Here is a 19,415-nt window from a genome sequence, read left to right on the forward strand (position 1 = left end):
AGGACTGATGGCAGGGGAGGGGATTCACCTGCTCCTCAAGCAGGCGAGGGGCTCTGTGCCTGAGTGGGGGACACACACTTGTGGTGACGAGGCTGGTGAGGGTGGGGACCCACGAGGGACCTGACAGTAGGATAACTTCAGAAAGGCGAGCCAGGGCCCAGCTGCTTGGTGAGGACAGACAGATGAGGCTTTGTGGCTGGAACAGGGCGACACCACTGAGGGTCTGAAACACCAAGCCCTTTCCTGGGACATTTCCCATTGGGTTCCTTTTTTCCAACAGTGTATTTGGAAAATTCCAAACCTACAGAAAAGTTGGAAGAATAATGTAATGGACACACATATACCCTTCACCTTAACATTTTGCCATCCTCGCATTCTTTGTACACGCACACACACACACACACACACACACACACACACACAGTGTGGCTTTGAATCACGACGTGTCATCCTTAAATGTTTCAGCATACATCTTCTTAAGAACAGGACATTTTTGTACATAACCACAATGCCAGCATCACACTCAAGAAATTGAGCATTAATACAATAAAATGATCTAAGAAACATTCAAAAGTGTCCCAATTATCTCCCCAATGTTCTTTATAGCTCCCCACCCCTACCCTGATCCAGAATCCAATCAAAGATCAGGCATTGCCTTTGTCTGTCACGTCTCTTTAGTGTCTCTTAACCTAGAAGTGTCTCCCTGCCTGTTTTGTGTTTGGTGACATCGGCCAGCTGCCTTTTAGGCCAGCAGTCTTTGAGTAGAGCTAGGACCAGAGGGTCAAGGTCTGAGTTCTGGCACAGACGCAGTGATTAAACTCTAGTACTACTTGAATGACTTGACCCTTCGCCTTTGACCATTGCTTGGGAATCCTAAGACATAGCCTTGCTGGAACCCACACGTCCATTAGGTAAGAAGCCAGGCAATCCTAAAACCCCAACCTACACATCAGCACCAGAAAGCACTGTTTCCTGGCACCAGCTCTAGCTCTGGACATTGTTTGCCATAATTCTTTTTGAGGGTGGGACACCCCTGTCCTGCTTGTCTGCTGCTCACCCCACACTAATTCCTAAGAAAGACTGAAAAGAAAGAGGTTCTCATACTACAGATCTGCCCGTGGCCGGCCTCCTAGCCCTGGCCTGGCTGCTCTACCCCATTTCCTTAGTCGCTGCTCAGTGTCAGCGTCCCAGCCCATCACAGGCCCTCAGGGAGGGTCAGCATCTCAGCAGACCTTTGCGGGGTTTCAGAGCCACAATCCAAGGCTGCCTCCCTGGGCTCCTGGATCCTTCTCAATAATCAGCTTTGTGAGTCGGAGGCAGCGGCTGCCCCTGGCCTCTGGGGCCTCCTGGCAGGGAGGATGCCCATTGGATTAGAAGAGATGCCGTTAATGGAAAATGAAGGGGGAGGGGAGAGGCGAGTTAAGTGCTGCTCTGCTGGAGCAGTGACTTCCCGCTCCCTCCCTCCTCTCCCCCTGCTGCCCTTCACTTAGTGAGAGGCAAGGAGGCTGGCTGAGGGCCTCACCTACTGCCTCCCCCAAAAGTGACCTGAGTTATTTTCCCCAGGGGTCTTTCCAGCCTGTTCTGCATGCTCTGGCCGAATGATAATGAGCAGACAGCACTGGGACCTGCTCTTGAAAATGCCCAAGTCCATTTCCAGACAGTTTCTTAGTAGCTTCTCCAGGGGGAACCCCACCACTGGAAGTTGGGGGACAGTGGATATCTGTGTCCCCTGCCCCCGGCACCTGACCCCAGGCCCTTATGCACAGCAATGACTTAATGCTTGCCGGTTAGAGTTGAGGGGGACTCGCTAGTTCAGAAAGGGCAGGGGACCTGACCCCAAACGGGAAGGGCAAGATCTCCCTCCGAGAGGAAACTGACCTCAACTTGATTCTCGAGTTGGGTGGATTCTCAGGTCAAGGTGTGGTAGAGGGAGGACTGGCATAAGCCGTGGGCATCAGAGTCTGGTGGCCCATGAACCTCTGTAGGGTGCCTTGTCCTTTGAAACATCCACTCACCCTCACAGGACATGCTTTCTCCCAGACAGAGACCAACTGTGCCAGGGCTACTATTTAAACAACACTAAACCAATTACATTAGATATATTGCAGGGAGCCCAAAGGCCTCGGAAAGTTCTTTCAGAAGAGCTGTACCCCAGAGGCTGAAGGTAGCACTGAGTGCCACTAAAGGACATTTTCAACTTCAGTTACACACTACCGCTGGGTGGCTGAGGGCCACCGTGTCAACTAGGAGAAGGAAGGAAGGGCTGATTGACAGCAAACCTGAGAAGAGCGCACACATCTCTCCTGTTTCCAAGAGGACTGGGCGCAGGCAGGAACCCCAGATATGGGAGCAAACCTAACACAGGAGCACCCATCCAAACCCGACCTCATGGCCGTGGGTGAGGTTAGCTCGGACGGCACGGCCTCGGTCCCCGCCGAGAGCGCTAGTTCCCATTAACCCCAGTTCCTGTCCACCCTGGGATGAACAGCACAGCTCTCCGCAGGCTGGTTAGATAGAGTCCACTGTAATGACACAATTAGTCACCCACTTGTCAAGCAAAGCGCTGCTCTGGTACCCTTACTCAGCAAACAGAAGGCCTCTGCCTGCCCTCCTCCCACCAAGGTTTTCTCTCCAGTGTAACCCATGGTGGCCAGCAAAATGCAGAGTGGGCCCTGCAGACATGCTGACAGTGCACCAAAGCCCCCTGCTCGGGCTTTCGACGGCCCTGGCCATTCTCCCTTCCAAGAACAGGAGCTCAGGAGTAAGGACAAGGCATTCAGATCAGACTCAGGACCCTTGGTGGTGGCCTGGAGAGGCCAAGGTGCTGAAATCCTGGGAAGCTGCCTGGGCTTCCGCCTGGCAAGTAGGCTTCCAATCTAAAGAGGGGCGTGTGCAGAAGTGTCTGGGGCTGGCGCGTGGGTGCAGGCGAGCTACCAGACACTTCTGGATATCCTGAAGCAAGACAGCGGCCAGGCCCCAGGGACAGCGTGGGAGTGAGCTGGGGGCAGAGCCGGAGTGTGGGTTTGGGGCGCTCAGCTGAGCTGCAGGAGGCTTTGTCTTGCTTCTTCACTCCACACTGGCCAGGCTTATCTGCTACCCCAGGGGAGATGCGCGAAGCACAGGAGCAGTTTGAAAAGGACAATGAGAATGACGGCGAAGGTCAGTGCCTTTCTCTCAGTGCCCACCCCCTCCCGCGCGCCTCACCGGCGGCATCACTGACTTGTTAAAAAAGTATTCTTATTTTTTTCACAAGCAAGGCAACTCTCATAGCTGGCCTTGAAGTAAGCCACATGCACGTGGATTTGGGAACCCGTGAGCGGGCGGGGTGGGGATGGGGGGTGTGCGCCCAGGGAGAGCCGCTGCGGCACAGCAGTGACTGTGCCGGGAAGGAGGGAGCGCAGGCTCCGGGCTGGGGAGGCCGGGAAGAGGAAAGCAAGCAAAACAACAAAACACAACTCGGACAGGCTCGGCCCTCGGCGTCACTTTGTGGGGGACGATGATGAGTTTGCGCGCCGGACCCTCCTTTCCTGCCGGCCGCGGGCTCTGTCCTCCCCGGGTACACCCGGCCCGAGGCTGGGAGCCCGGTTCCCGGCTCCGCGGGGGGCGGCAGGGGTCGACCCGACCGGGATGGGAAGGGGCTCCGGGGTCCGTACCTGCCTCTCCTCGGCGGCCTGTTCTTCCGCCTCCGCCGGCCCGGCGCGCTCCCCCGGCCCCGCGGATTCTCCCGGCCCCTCGGACTCTTCCGGCCCCTCGGGCGCAGCCACCGGCTCCGGGGCTCCGGGGCCGGAGGGCGCGGGGGTGCCGCTGGCCTCGCCCTGGGGCGCGGGCTCCGGGGGCGCGTGGGCGGGGTCTGAGCTCGCGGCCGGTCCGCGCCGCACCAGCAGCCAGGCGAGCAGCAGCGCCAGCGCAGTGACCAGCGCCGAGAGCGCGGCCAGCAGCTCGGCGGGCGCCTCCATCGTGCCGCTGCCGCCCGCCCGAGTGCCCGCCCGAGTGCCAGCCCGCTCGGACCCCGAGGGAGTCCGCTGCGCGCCCGCCTGCGCCCCGCCCTGGGGCGGGGCCCTCGCGGCGCCCCGCCCCAGACATCCTCGGTCCCTGGGGTGACGGACACTGGGGACCTGAGCCCGGACTCCTAGGGAAGCACGGCACCTGAGACCGAGGAGGGCCAGCCCTTCCCTGCTCCGGGCAGGCTTAGAGTTTAGGCTCCTGTCGTGCGGGGCGGCCTGCGGGGTCTCAGCTCCCGCTCCCCACATAAGAACGCAGGACATGGTGAGGCCGAAAAGGAACACCCACAGAGCCATAGGTAGGGGAGTCACACACTATATTCTCGCTGGCAGCTGGGTTGGAGACACAGGAAGCAGGAGCCACACTGTTCGCAACCCTCACTGCTCCGCTTGCAGGCTCAGCCACCATCTTCTTGCTAGCCCCCATTTGCTGCTAGCGTAGCCACAGCAGTTATATTAGTGGCCAATGGCTCACTGGTTACAGCTGACGGCCAACTAGCCACAGCTTATGGCCATCCAATCACAGTTGATGGCCATTTACTACCTGAGCCGGTACCTTTCTATGTGAGGCCGAGAGCCTGGAAACTGCTCTTTGGGGCTCTGTCCCCACAGCTCCTTTTGAAAACTGGTTTGAAATACTCATTATTTAGATGCCCTTAGATTGTCATCTCTCGGCATCATTTTAGCCCTGTCGTTATCTTAGACCATTTTGGAAATATAAATACTAGTTTGAGCCAAGTAAAGCCAGGAAGGCTCACGTAAACTGACACTGGGCTGCGTGTAGGACAGTGGAAACCCAACATCATCCCTTTTACTTTTAGCCAGTTCATAGACAGGGCCACAGCTGCTTTTATGCGTAGGTTGCCTTAATCCACGTTTGCAGAGGCCATTTCCAGTTCCTGGCCTGTGAATGCCCCTTCTGGGTCGGAACCCAGCAGCCTTCAACACTCGCCTCTGTAATGTGGCTTACAGAGACAGGTTTCTGGAATTCAGCTGTAAGGGCCTTGGGTCTGCTGTTTCCCCTACTGACTTTTCTCTTTGCATAATTCTGGAAGGCGGGGAGGGTGGAATGAGGGAAAGGAACTCTACTGTTTTGTTTCTTCAGATCCTCCCAGGGTCTGTTGCTGAACAGTGTATGTTTGAGATAAATATGTTATAACAAAAACCAATTTCTTATCACTCCCAACCCCCACTCTAGTTAAACAAACACGGGGCTGGCAAAGTTAGGTCCATGGTGAACATAAGGCCTAATGTTGAAAAAACAGGGTTCTGGTTTTTGCTGAGGATGCATTTAATATTGTTTTGGAAAACTGCAGTGCCTGAGCTGGTTTGTGATATAAGACAAGATGTTAGATGGATGCTTCCTTTTAAATGGAACATGCAAGTGCACTCGTAAGCTTCATGAGCTCCAGTTGTGACAAACAGGATTCTAGCAACAGTGAGCTCAGTCCTGCCGCATCACATAGTATTAAGGGGAACATGCAAAAAAAAGTTAGTGGTCGCTGATGAAACATGCCCCACAACTTAACATGGGGAATGGGGTTTATCTCTTGCCTACTGGCTTTTGACCACCCGGGGACTTGCAGCCAAAGAGGGCCTTATTTTTGTCCCCTCCCTATTGTTTTAAAATATGCAAGTATATATTTAAGAGGTTCTACAGTGGAGGTAACCTCAGTTGCTATGAAAGGAAACCAAGATAAAATGCAAAAAAAAAAAAAATTCAATCAAGTTGCTTTATTTAAAGTGATGACAAGTTTCATCCAAGTGAAAGTTAAAAAGACCAATCGAATGACAGAGCCATGGGCATGCCGTGGACCCTTGCCGCAAGACAGAAGCAGACCAGGAAGCTGCTCAGTGTTGTTTGACAATGACAGTTGGCACGAGGTACTCAGCACAGTCCGGGTTCTTCTGTGGTGTCGTTACCTGCCAGACAGCAGGTGGGGGCCGTATGTTTCCAGTTTCTGGACTAACAATGAGACAAAGCTGAGAGCCACTGCCTGAGGGCACACAGTGCAAGTGGTTTTGCTGGACTCAATGTCACATCAATGTCACATCTTGACAGAAGCCAAGGAGGGGGCGTGTGAGCAGAAACCAGACTCCACATGGACCCTCAGCAGTGCTTGGAACACACGTGACAAACAACTTACTTGTGGAAAGGCTACACACACCAGGGCGCTAAGGTGTGCGCGTACACACTCATTTCCTGGACAGTACCTCCAACATTTACCCAGAACTCTTTTTTTTTTTTTTTAATTGGGGAAGGAGAACAGTACTTTATTGGGGAAGAGTGTGTACTTCCAGGACTTTTTTTTTTTTTTTCCAAGTCAAGTTGTTGTCCTTTCAGTCTTAGTTCAGTTTCAAGTTGTTGTCCTTTCCGTCTTAGTTGTGGAGGGCGCAGCTCAGCTCCAGGTCCAGTTGCTGTTGCTAGTTGCTAGTTGCAGAAGGCGGAGCTCACCATCCCTTGCGGGACTCGAGGAATTGAACTGGCAACCTTGTGGTTGAGAGCCCACTGGCCCATGTGGGAATTGAACCAGCAGCCTTCGGAGTTAGGTGCACAGAGCTCCAACCGCCTGAGCCACCGGGCCGGCCCAGCCCAGAAGTCTTCCATCACACACTCTGGTCTAGGGCTTCAATCCCATCAAGGCTGAGCCCCTAAGAACTGCGGGAAGCAAATGCACCACCAGCCTCCTGGCTGATCCTTAAATACCGGCAGCTAATTTACAGAGCAGCCACATACTAAGTTAAGAATACAGCTATAATGATAGCCGTTTCTTTTATGAAGAGCTCATACACTTCCGTTTCGTAAGGCCTGAACTGGCTTTTCTGGTTGTGAAAATCCGTGCACAGCTCTACCTACCCCGACCAGCGTTCCTCGTGAACAGCACACTCACTTCAGGCCCCACCAGCTCAGGGCTTTCACTGCTCCATCTATCTCCAGCACCCAGAACAGTGCCTGGCACCCAACATTTGTAGAATGCTTGAATGATTAATAAAAGGGCATCTGCAAACACGAGCAAGATGTGAGGAATGTCCCGTCAAAGGCGTCACCTTACACATCCCAGTGTACCTGTATGCAGCACAGGACCCTTCGGGATGACAGTGAAACCCTGGTGCCTCCCTCACGCCCAAAGACTCAGAGCCCTCCTGATGGCCTGGCTGTCCTGGGTCCCCCACCCTGCTCCTCCCCATCAGTAGTTCCTAGTCCAAGATCCCTTCTACCAGGACCAGCTCGTTGGTAACATTAGCTGTCATCTCGGAGAATCACCCCTCAGAACAGTTTAACGTTGTATCCTTCACCTCACTTGTGTTCACCCCACTCAAAGGAGCAGCTCATGCCAAACGGGTTGAAGGGTTAACTGTGGGACTGTGGATCCCTTGTTCCCACGCCCAACAGGATTCACCTTTGCCCCCTGGGGAAGGAAACTTGGGTGACTAATCTCTCACACTCAAATTGCCACTGGACCATCCCAGCCACTGCAGTGCGTCTCATCACGCCCCCTGGTGGCATACAGCCTTTTGGTTTTGGCTTTTTTCTTTAAACCGAAGTTTAGAGAGAAGCAGTTGGTATGAATTTGAGAGGAGGGTGCGATAGCAGGTAGCAATACTGAGGAAAAGATAAAAGCCTTTAGAAAATGGCACAAAAAGTTTTTCAGAAGAAGGAAGAGGAACGCCATTCAGATATTAATACAGAGATTATGCCTTTAGGGTTTGACCTCACTCACACCCAGGCACAGACCCGGCCCACCCTGCAACCAGCTGGGGTGCCTGGCGGGGTGGTTGGGGTGCCGGTGGGGAGGAGAGCAGCACTGCAGGCAGGTAGGGCAATGGGAGCCAATGCCAGGAAGGAAGCAGCTCTCCATCCAACCCAGCAACATTGAGGCTGGCATTTTAGGAGGCAGAAAACGACTAAGAGAAAATAGGGAGCAGCCTCCTACAGAAAAGCCCCATGACAGCCAGTGTCAGGAAATGCTAACCAGTCTGTTACAATTGTAACTTTAGACTTGGCCCTATTTATCATGTAAGCTCTATGAGAAGAACACATTGAACACCTTTCCCACTCTGTTCGTAAACAGAAACCTCGATGTGTCATCTCTCCCCAAAGTACAGCACACAAAAATATGCCTGGAATTTAACACCCTCTCTGACTGTGGAGAGAAGGGAACGAATCCCAGGATAGTACAAGGCAGTGGCGAGTGGTGCTGGACACGCTGGCTGGGTTACTGCTGCTGAACTGGGACGAATGGTGACATACAGGAAGGGGGCACACTCACACTGCACCTTACGTGTAACCGGTTCACACACAAAGCCAAGTCCACTCACCACTCTGCATGCTGCGGCCAGCTCTGTGGACAGCAGAAGTGCCTTACCAACATCAGAGAGGTGACAGATGCAACAACACACTCAAAGGACCACAACCCTCCAGCCTTGGCGTCGACCAGCTTGGTTTTAAAGGAGACTGCACAGAACCTTCTTACCCAACATGCATCACGTCAGCCTTCAGTGTTTCAGTGTTTCACTGAGCTTGCTGAGTTTTTAAACTTCTTCACAATCTATTCTTAATGAGCAGTAAAAACAGCGTTTGACTGAAGACAGAAGCTTGGATCAGAGAAGGAGGATCCAAATTCAAAGACAAAGAAGGGAGAAGATGTGGCCACCAACAGCTTACGTGGGAGTCACCTCAGGGAGCTGCTTTAGCTGCTCAGGGGTGAGCCGGCCTCCACACGTGTCCCTAATCCTGCCAAGGAAAGTACAACTGCCTGTAATCAGCACGTAGACAGCACAGCTGGTGCAAAGCCGGATGGAAATGTTAGAAGCAGAACCCCAAGGACCCCCATGTGGAAGTAACTTTCTACAAATTAAAAAGTCACACCTCAAGGGCAGACACAAGTTCGTAACAATAGACACAACTTAAAAAGGCAAGAAAAGAAATCTAAGTATGGCTGTGAAAAGGACAACTTGGGTTGAGAAATGCACATTCTAAATCCACTTGAATAAAACACCTGAATTTCCCCATAGAATTCCAGCCAGAACATAGAGAAGGAGGAAGAGACGAGAAAGGAATGTGGGTCCTAAACTTTCATGAACACATTGAAGAAAACACTCAGCTGCTCGGAGGTACAAAGAACCTAACAGGAACGTCACCTGTGAAGCAGCTGAGACCTTCATACTTAGAATCCTACAAACGACAGTATTGTACCATCTTCCTGGAACCTCGCGCCTTCATGCTACTGACACACACACTACAACTAGCACACGGACACAGGGCTCTGGAATGTAAAGGCCCGGGACGCTGGCAGGGCCACGAGACTTCACCGTGAGCCTGTTAGTGCCCAGCACAGGGGCAGGTGCGTGCAAAGACTACCTTACTGATTTTTACTTTAAGTTTCAGCTTATTTAAATCCAACCTTGTTTTTTAAAAAATGGAGACATGACTAAGACTTTATTAAAACATCTGAGTTCTCTGCTGCTGTCCGGCTTGGCGCAACCCTCAAAGCAGCAGGAGGCCAACCTCAGGCTCTTTACAAGATGCCAGGGAACTGCTTGAGTATTTTCCCCCTTCGCTGCTGTTATGACCCCCCAGTGAGGGGACACACCAATGGAGTCATGACTTTCCCCCAAGACTACGATAAGGAGAGAGCGACATGGGAAGGTTCTGGTCTTCTCAAAGGAAAAAATAATTCAAAGATATAAAAGTCGTTTAATTTTTATTAAATAATGTAAAGGGTTTCTTGGCACCATCCAGACAGATTCGCCTTTATGCATAAAACAAGCCACGTTAACTTGCATTGGAAGCAGAGAGAAAAGCTACTGCAGCAAATGCTAAGTGAATGGACTCGTACCCCAGGAGCGTCCTCACTCTCTGGCTTTCTTTCGCTGGCCATCCCTGTGTCTGCAGGATCCGACAGGCTGCTGTCCCTGGGCCCTGCCCCTCGCTGCGGCATGTCCGCCTACGCAGACAACGGCTGTGCTTGGTCACCTGGAGGAGCTGCGCTCTTTGCTCACACAGTCGTCCTGGGAGGTGGTGTCCCCATTTCCCATCATGCTGCACGTCCTCCTCTTCTTCCTGCGGTGCATCGTCCCGTCACCTTCAGACCCTGACTCACACTGGACACGAGAGGAGAAAAAAACAGGAATTCAACCTGGACCCATGTCTTCAGTAGGCAAACCTCCGACCTCAGGAGACAGCACAAACATTGTCCACTTCCCCCAGAAGCAAAGCAGCCGTGTGTGACCGCTTCATAATGTAGTCTGAACCTCCATCTCCTCAGACATTTCTGGCTCCCAAAGAATTACAATCTTCCCTCAGGTGGCAAGTGTCCCCACAGTGTTCTCTAATAGAAGGATTATTTGTTTGAAATCAGGACACCCACTCTAAGAACATGTACGGCCAGCATTCTGAGGTTGCGTTATGGAATTTCACTCGACCACACAGAGCCTGATGCGACATTCACAATACACACCACTTCCTGCCATGAGGAAGGATGAAATCAGTCCATGATGCAGTTACGGGACAAATCTCATCTGCTAAGGGCACAGGCCCCTCTTACCCAACATCATCTGAGCTGTTAGCAAGTCACTGACTTGGCTGGGTTTCTAGGCTCACAATTTACCACCCACAGGGAAAATTCTTAACCTGGCCGTTGAGGTCAGAATGCTCGGAGTATGAATCCTGACACCGCTGTTTGCCAGCTGTGTGTCAGGGCATTTATTTAGTGGAATTTCAACCTCTTGAGGTTGTGACGATTCACATACACGTATAAAGCTATAAAATGGGCAAAAGTCATCACACAGCCCGAATGATGGCAGTTGTAGTTCTGGGAAGGAAAGTGGAAACCAGTCACATCTTTCTCCCTCCTGGATGGCAGGAGGGAGTGTCACCTCTGGTTTTCCCGGGGTGACCTGCCCTGGAGGCCTCACCTCTGAGTCTGAGTCGGACGAGCTAGAACTGGACGAGCTGGAGGAGTCACTCGAGCTGTCGGAGGCGATCCCTGTGGATTCTTGCAGGTCAACGGAGTCAGCCAGGACCGCCAGCTCGGGGTGCTCTTGCTTCAAGATCCTGAGAGACAAGGCACGTTCTCAGTGCTGGGGGACATGCAGCGACACCCACACAAGTAACCGAGATTCAAAGCTGAGACCTGCCTCTTAGAAGCACCTAGGAACGCCAGGTGCCTCTGTTGGAATGAGTGATGCCGAGTGGTGAGGACACGAGTCCGCAGGCTGGGAACGAAAGCCCCAACATGCTGCTCAGGCTTTTCCGAAAGGAAAACTAGCTCAATGTACTACCGGTACCAGCGGCGCCAGTGAGCCAGACGTGCTGCCAACTCGCGAGGCAACGTTTCCTTGAGTTACTCTTAGTTTTATCCCCTTGGGAGAAAGTCTCTCTTGCATTTGTTTTCCCTGAACTTTTCCTAGCTGATTTTTTCTGCACCTTTCCTTTCCACAGCACACAGCACTTAATGATTGGCGTTGGGCTTGGTTAAATTCTATTTGTAAGAATAGAAACCACTTGGTTTGTAAGAAATAACAAGTGTTAAGTAACAGAGAGGGTCCCCCCTCACTCGAAGGTAAAACTGAACTGGACTTTCAGAGGCAGCAGCCCTCCCGTAGGAACCTAACCTGGGACCGTAACCAGGAACAAAAGACCTGGAATAAGGTAAGGTCTTTCGAATGACCAAAATGCAGCAGCAGCCTACGGGAGGGAGGGAGGAAGTGGGCCTCAGATGCCCAAGAGTTGGGGAGAACAAAGCCACCACCCTTGCTGGCCCTCTCAGCAGGGGGGCTGAGCACTGAACAAGCCAGAATCCCTCTCTTACCCCGAGAGCTGGTCCCTCCAGGTCAGGGTTGGGACACAGTGGCACGGGGTGGCTGGGGGTGGCTTGCACTGCCGCTGCCCGTGCTGTATCTGTTCTGTGGATAAACAGAGGAGCTAAGTCTCCAGGGCGGTCACCTCACTCACAAGAACTGAAGGTAATAAGTTCAAATGGGAATAATGTTTCTGAGTAAGAAAAAGAAACAACCAAAATAAACCCAAATAAAATGGCTTCCTTTGCTAGTGCTAGCTTTGGGGAAAAAACCAAAACCAAACAAACAAACAAAAAAACAGAAAACGAGAAACAATCCCAACTGTGACCATGTTTTGACTGACTGGCTTCCATCAAACATGCAGTCTTACGCTGTCACCTCAAGGCTGGCAAGCACCCTGAGAACTAGCCCTGACCTGGGACCCGCTCGCTCTCCTCTACCCACGAGCTCTTGCAGTCCCAGCTTTTTCCAGGCCTCTCTAAAATCCGCACATTATTGCAGCAGTGGACTCTTTCCATTTTATCTCTGGGTTAGAAACTGGAACAAAGCAAAAGAAAGGAGAAGTCTCTCACCTGTACCATTTCCTCGATAACTTTGGTCTCCCTCTTACCGTCTTGTGCCATACAACAGGGAAGTTGGTGCTGCTGGCAAAATTCTGGGTGACGGCAATGGTGGTATCAAGATTGAGGACAACGTGCCACCAGCCTCCTGCAATCCAACAGGCGAGCAGTTAAATCGGGTTTGGGTCTGCGCACCACCACTCCCAAACAGAAAGCGCACATACAGCACTTCAGAAGCAGGGATTCCTAGCCACAGGGGAGCGCCTCAGAGTGGTAAATGCTCCTCCTGACCCAGGAATCACAAGCGACCTGTCTGTGTCAAGTCTTATCGGAGTACGGCTGTGCCTGTTTGTTTACGGGTTGTCTATGGCTGCTGTCTTGCTACACGGGCAGACTTCAGCAATTGCGACAGAGACCGTCTGGCTGCAGTGCCTAAAATATTTATTCTCTGGCCCTTTATAGGAAAAGTGTGCCCACCCATTAATCCAAAGCTGTGACCCAAACTGTAAAGGCAGCAAGTTCTTCAGCTTCTAGGACGCTTGTCTTAAATGCTCTCACTTCCAGCACTTAACCTATCCAAAGGACCTGGACAGGCATCAGGGGTGGGATTTCCTGCCTCTTGCTGTACGTCACTATTTCCTAACTCAATCCACCCAGTGCATCAAAACCCCAAGCTGCAGAAATATGCACAAATCAGAACATACACAACACACTAAGGATAAAAATGAGCAGGATCGTTACATAAAGTTTATCAGCTGAATAACTATGGTGTATATCTGAAACTAATATAATATTTTACGTTAGCCATATTTTGAAAAAAATTTAAAAAAAAAATAAAAACAGAAAAAAGGCATTTATCCATAGTCATCATACGTTTGTTATAAGAAACGTGGACAGCAGCCCCTAAGCATTTGACGACACAGTGACATTTCGCTGTCTGGGGAGGGCGCCAGTCAGGTTCATTTAGTCAGCATGCAGAGGGATTTCTTTGACTCACTCTGTATGTAGTTCTCCAAATCGACAAATTACTAAATTCAAAGAAAGTACTTTCTTTCAGTTCATTTATACCTGGTACAAAGACAGTCTCTCCTGGTTTTTGTAAGATTTCCAAGGGTTTGAATTCGGGTGGCCAGGTTGGAAGCTGTGTCCGGGGATAAATGATATTAAACCAGGTAATAGCTTCATCTTGCTGGTTCCCTCCTTCTTCGCGGGTCACCTTGATGAGTTCCCTGGGCGTGCTGGTAGGGAACAGGCACCAGCGCTTGTGGCCCTGAACTAAGGCATTCCAGGCACTGGTGCCCAGGGGGTCGATGTGAATTCCGGTTCCCGAGCGTGGTGGCCCCATTACAAACCACCTAAAGGATGAAAACATTCAAGACGTGAAGAGTAATTTAGCGACACACACACCCGCCCACTCCACACAATGATAAGGTCGCAGTTGTATACAACATGTTACCTTTATTTCAAAGACTACACAAATTCTGGGACATGCAAATGCTGAGTGACTTGTGCACGGAATAACAGAAAAGAAAAATCACTGACGTGGCTTACTGCTGGACTTTTTAACTATTAAGACTCCCCTTAGAGATCAGTGGTTCAACTTGGGGTGCACGTTTGAATCACCTGGGGAGCTTTCTGAAATCCTGATGCCCAGGCAGCACCCCAGACCAATTAAACTAGAGTCGGTAGGGCTCTGGTAGGACCGGGCGGGCATCAGCAGCCCCCTAATTAAGTCCCACTGACTGTTTTGGAAAAAGGTGAGCTGGCTGACACATGCTGTTGCAGAGAAGGCAGTAACGGATACTTTACCTGTAAGGGGGCCTGCGCTTCTCCCCTGCATACTGGAAAAGGTCATCAGTGAAAAACTTGGGCACCTTGTAGTCTTCCAACAGTTTTCTTCTTTTGGGATGTTCGCCGTAGCTGCTGTCAAAGATGTAAAGGGGACTGTCATCTCGAGTGCTCTCCATATACTCGATGTAGTATTTCATCTTCATCTTCACAGAGTAGCCGTCATTATCCTCACCACACTTGAACTTCTGGTTCCGGTACTTCCTCTTCAGGCGCTCCAGAGTCCATTTCTCCTGCGCAGACCAGCCCTCCTGGGCATTCAGCAGAACCACGGGCTTGTAAGGTCTTTCATATCGCTCCACAAATTCTCCCACCGATAGCTGTAACGCGTCTGCCCTTTCCACGTTATCCTGGGGAAATCAGAAAAGACCTATCCAGTTAAAACAAACAAAAACGGGCGGTAAATAAGGATGTCCCCAGCGCCAATTAGCAACGACATATCTAAGAAGCCAGATTTTTTTTTTTTCTGGCTTCTCTTTTTTGGGAAAGGACCCGCGTGGGTTCGGGCACGTCGCACCCAGCGCCACCCAACCAGAAGAGGAGGACTTCGCATCTCACACTCGTGGCCTTTGACAGCTAGGTCCCCGGGGACCCCGCCATCCAAAGGGAGCAAGGGGCGAAAGGCCTCCCCTTCGAGGGTGCCAAAGGCGTGCGAATCCCGTTGCCCGGCAGGCGCGGTCGCCGCACCGGAGGAAGGAGGCCCGCCCCGGAATGCGGGCCCCGACGACCCCGACCTCCGCGGGGTGGGGTGAGCGCATCGGCACTCGCGGGTGCCACGCTCGGCGTGGGCGGGGCGGGCTGATCCTGCCCCGCGAGAGGTGCGCGGCCGCCCGGAGACGCCGTGCCCGTGCCCGGCCCGCTCACCGCCACAGCCGCCGGGTTCAGAGAGAAGCTCTCGTAGTAGTTGTGCCGGGTCCAGTCCAGCGAGTCCTTCAGCTCCGGCCGCGCACTCCGCTTGGCCTCGCGGATCCGCTTCTTGCTCTTGTGGTTCATCCTGCGAGGTCACCAGCTGGTTCCGCGACGACCTCGGCGAAGCTCGCTTCCTGCCACCAACGCCCCCCCTTCCCGGCGCAGCGGCGGCGGCACTGAAACGCCCTTCGCTCTGGCCCGGCGCCTTTAAAATCGCCTTCCAGAAAATTCACTCCCCAACCACCTCCCGGGCCTCGGATTGGGCGTGCGGCTGTGCTCTTCCCCGCCCCCCAGCCTCTCACGGGCAGCCATTGGCCTCGGCGCCTCAGGGTCCGCCTTCACACGCGTCGCGTTCCCGCCATGTTGGGAAGGTCAGGGCTGCCAAATAGCCGCCTCACTGCGGGGTCCCTCCAACGCCCTCTTCCGGTCGCATCACTTCCGACAGCGCGCCGCCTTTCCGCAGCCGGCTTCCGCCTGGCGCGTGGCGGGTTCACCTGTTCTCTGTCTGATTTGTTTGGCTTTGGGGTTGTTTTTCTCGCCGTGCGGTCGCTTCGTCGCCCGAAGGGTGCTTTTCCCTTTCTTGCCATCGGGGTTTAGCGACCCGACGGGGCCTGCGGAGGACCACGTGACATCGGGGAAGCGGCCCCAGCCGGCCCAAGGCCCCGCGGGCGCGCGCAACCTGGCAGCCCGGCTCCCTCTGTTGTTGCGGGCCCTCCAGGGGGCCACCGAGTCCCCTCTGAGCGAGCGTGAACTCCGAGGGCATGTGGTCCGGACCCAGCGCTTTCGGTTCTCGGAGGAGCCGGGCCTGGGAGCGGACGGGGCCGTGCTGGAGGTTTGCGTCCCGCAGGTGCGTGCAGCTGCACCCGCCGGGAAGTGTCTCCGGTCCTTTGCGGTGGCGCTCTAGGACAGGAGCGGTGCTCAGCAGACCTGTGGAGGAGGGTGGGGTGTCCGCGGTTTCCTGCCTTAGGTTGGACAGCAGAGCCAAAGGTTTGGAATGAAGCCTTTTAGCGTATTACATGTCTTTCAATAAGGAATTTGGGGACCCTGCCAGGAAGGGGCCTGTCCACTCCCGAGTATTTCCTGCCAGAAAAGTGGTTTTTCTCGACACCTGTTTTCTTTGATTTTGTTGAAGGGATTTTTAATTCAGCTTTATCTGGGATCAAGGGTTCCAACCCTCACTGCCTAAATAAAGTTTCTTGGATTGGCACTTTTCAGCTCACGGCTGTACCAAAACTGAATAGTTGTACCTTATATGCGTACGGTTTTTCAAAGCACTTTCACGTTGCAGTGTTTCGTTTGGTTTTAACAGCAGCCTGTGACTTAGCTATTAGTAATAGTTTAAAGATGTAAGACTAAGAGGAATTAAAGGCTCAAGTGGAACCCATTTCTGGTAGTTTCTAAACGCCTTCACGTTGAAATACCCATCTGGATTTCCTCCCAAATTTAGGGAGTGAGATACTCCTTATAACGGAGGTCTCTTTACATCTAAATCTGCACCTCATTCTGGTCAGAAATCCTTCATTGTACTCCTGGGTAAAATCTACCAGGGCAGGCTTTCTTGCCTTTTATTCACGCTGCACCCCCCTAGAGTTAGAACAGTGCCTAGCATATTTTAGGCACTAATATTTTTGTTGAGTGGATTAAATGATTAAGTTCAGACCTTGGTTCCATCACCTTTGATACTTTTACCACTTCAACCTCCTTTTCTACCACCCCACTAGGGGTACACTTTGCTCTAGAAAACAAAGACGTCGTTTTGCAGTTTAATTGCTAACTTTGTGTTTATTTTGTACCTGGCACTGTACTAAGTAGTTTGCATTGAATAGTCCTAATCACCCTATGAGATAGTATCTTGCAGTTGAGAAAACTGAAGCACAGACAGGTTAAATGACTTGAGTGAGGTCACACAGCTAGTAAATTACAGATCTGGAGTTCCAACCCAGGCAGGCTCATTCCAGAGTTGTGAGCTGTTATCTTGCCTCCCTAAATACCAGGCTCTCACAATTCTCTGCAGCTTTGTAAGCTGCCTGCCTTCCTAAGGCAAGGATTCAGCTCCAGTCAAACCTCTTTGGGGATGTCTTCCTAGGACCATATTGTTTCCCATTAGCATACCAAGTTATGCCTATGCTTAAAACCCTCCAATGTTTTCTTGCACTTCAAAGCTAAACTCCCTGTGGCCTACAAGACCGCACAGGTCAGCCCTTGCCTTCCCTGGGACCTCTGCTTGAACTACACAGTGCTGCCTCCAACCCCAATCCCTGTGCTCTGCCAGAGGCTTTAGTTCCTGCTTCTGGGCCTTTGCCTGAATTATCCTCTCCCCATCTAGGGTAGCCACCTTGTGGTCATTGCTCTCTCTCCCTGTTACTCTTGCATCACCGTGTTTGTAGCATTATCACCAACCAAAAAATATATTTGTTGCCTGTCTCTCCCCAGTAACTATATATATAGTGGATGCCAGTGCCAGACACTTGGTAATTTCTGTAGAAATATTCTTCCAGCAGATGAGTTATGACATACAAAAAAATTCTTCACAGGTCCTGCATCTACAGTACGGAATGTATGTTTGGCCCTGTGCTGTGGTCCTGGCCCAGTACCTATGGTTTCACAGAAGATGTCTGCCAGGCAAGGCCGTCTTAGAGGTACAAGTGCCCTTGAAGTTTCAAAAAACCCGTGTTCAGATTTAAGTCTACATGCTTGCTATGGGTTTTAAGTATTTTTAAATTGGGGGTGGGGTGATTTGGCCAGCTTGTAACGCGTGAGTTGAGAATGCTTTTTACCTTTGGAAAGTGTTGTCAAAGAAAAAAAGAATGTGGCCCACCAAAACTGAAATATTTAGCTCTTCAGTTTTCTGATCCGTTATTCTAAGTGAAGCCAATTGACTAATTTTAGTTATGGGTTCTTGGCATGGAAGCATCGTCAAGGCCATCTTTCTAGGGTGTCTCAACTGGGTCATTTGGGCTCTAACACTTGTAGTCTTTCTCACAAAACAACCCTTTCCATTTTCAGAAATCTTGAGATTAGTTTTAAAATGTATCCCAGGCTATCTCATCACTCCACCTGACCTGCTTAAATCTTGAAGAAACTCGTCAAATTTGCAGAAGCTTAAGAACATCTAACTTTTGCTAAAGCTATAAATGAAGGGAAGGCATTTCACATACTTCTGGCCTCCAAATAGTGGTGATAGGCATTCAGAAAAGATCAAGAATCTCAAACTGGATGCCCATCCTCAAACTGGAAAATGAGATTGTTTCAACCAGCACATTAATAAAGGCATTCCCTGGTACTATTCCTTAGTGTAAGTGCCTTGTCACTTTCAAGGCTCAACTGGGAAGTCCCCTTCGGTAGAAAGACATGTTGTAGACCTCACTATTCACCTAAAAGCAATTAAAATTGGTAGTTAACTGGCTATGCATGCACATCACCCATTAAACTTCTAGGGACCTAGTGTCCTGTAATTATGAGCTTTTACAGATCACAAGAGAACTTAAAATGAAACTACTTTCCTGGGCATATTAAGCAATGAAAATTGCCTGATACACATTCTTTGGAAACAGTCAGTTGCAGAATAGAACTGTGAGATTTTGTAACTGCCCTTTGGCCCAATTAAATGGAATCACAAGGAACTCGGAACAAATTCAAAGCCTAAGCTTCATATACTAAGGCAGTCTTAGTTATGTGCTATAGACTAACTCAAAAACATACTGAAACCTTGACCCTGAAAGTTAATGAAATGGGAAACTATTAGCTAAGACCCCAAATTCTTCGTAATTCCGAGCAAAACTTTGAAATGTCATCATTTTAACTTATTAGATTGGAGCTGGAGTGAGCCTTCCAGGAATTATAGCTGCAAAATGTGGTGCTGAAGTAACACTGTCAGACAGTTCAGAATTGCCTCACTGTCTAGAAATCTGTCAGAAAAGCTGCCAGATGAATGACCTGCCACAAGTACATGTTGTAGGACTCACATGGGGTCACGTATCTCAGGATCTTCTGGCTCTACCATCACAAGATATTATCCTTGCATCTGATGTGTTCTTTGAACCAGAAGGTAAACTTTTGCTTTTCATTTTTCAGTAAATTTGGTCATAGATGCAATGTTAAGTAGAAATCTCTCAATAAAGTCCTTTCTTCCCAGATTTTGAAGATATTTTAACTACAGTATATTTTTTGATGCAGAAGAACCCCAAGGCCCAATTGTGGTCTACTTACCAGGTAAGAAGGTAAGCCTACCTAAATCTTGGTTTACTCTCAATTTTATTAACTTAAAGCCTTATTATTCATGCAAAACCTAGTG

The 19,415-nt window shown here is 50.9% G+C and overlaps 3 protein-coding genes across 13 annotated transcripts in view; 1 reads left to right on the plus strand and 2 right to left on the minus strand.

The window, feature by feature from the left end:
* The window catches only part of MXRA7 (matrix remodeling associated 7), a 28,422-nt gene extending 24,438 nt beyond the window's left edge, over positions 1-3,984 (minus strand). For all 4 annotated transcript variants that reach the window (XM_019745453.3, XM_088802419.1, XM_088802420.1 and 1 more), the window contains exon 1: positions 3,654-3,984. In XM_019745453.3, coding sequence (XP_019601012.3) covers positions 3,654-3,956 — 303 coding nt within the window. In that variant the 5' untranslated portion in view covers positions 3,957-3,984. The remainder of the gene's footprint in view (positions 1-3,653) is intronic.
* METTL23 (methyltransferase 23, arginine) overlaps positions 1-19,415 on the plus strand; it is a 121,068-nt gene that overhangs the window by 101,205 nt on the left and 448 nt on the right. Inside the window, exons 1-4 of one of the 6 annotated variants that reach the window (XM_074320451.2) lie at positions 39-3,159; positions 17,656-17,760; positions 18,932-19,169; positions 19,257-19,341. In XM_074320451.2, coding sequence (XP_074176552.1) covers positions 3,142-3,159; positions 17,656-17,760; positions 18,932-19,169; positions 19,257-19,341 — 446 coding nt within the window. In that variant the 5' untranslated portion in view covers positions 39-3,141. The other 5 variants (XM_019745466.3, XM_088802416.1, XM_019745469.3 and 2 more) reach the window with 5 other exon arrangements.
* Positions 9,690-15,325, minus strand: JMJD6 (jumonji domain containing 6, arginine demethylase and lysine hydroxylase). 3 transcript variants are annotated; one of them, XR_012492306.2, is made up of 7 exons: positions 15,077-15,325; positions 14,174-14,562; positions 13,433-13,719; positions 12,377-12,512; positions 11,816-11,909; positions 10,920-11,058; positions 9,690-10,106 (listed from the first exon to the last, which is right to left on the minus strand). XR_012492306.2 is itself a non-coding variant. In XM_019745460.3 (6 exons), exons 1-6 carry the CDS (start codon positions 15,203-15,205, stop codon positions 9,975-9,977), a joined length of 1,212 nt encoding a protein of 403 aa, XP_019601019.1. In that variant the 5' UTR covers positions 15,206-15,325; the 3' UTR covers positions 9,690-9,974. The 3 variants fall into 3 exon arrangements, 2 of the variants coding, with proteins under 2 accessions (XP_019601019.1, XP_074176550.1); XM_019745460.3 differs by lacking the exon at positions 11,816-11,909; XM_074320449.2 differs by lacking the exon at positions 9,690-10,106 and having other exon boundaries at positions 11,816-11,904.

Source organism: Rhinolophus sinicus, chromosome 12 (assembly GCF_057876585.1).
Source record: "Rhinolophus sinicus isolate RSI-liver-muscle chromosome 12, RSI-T2T, whole genome shotgun sequence".
Taxonomy (NCBI): Eukaryota; Metazoa; Chordata; class Mammalia; order Chiroptera; family Rhinolophidae; genus Rhinolophus; species Rhinolophus sinicus.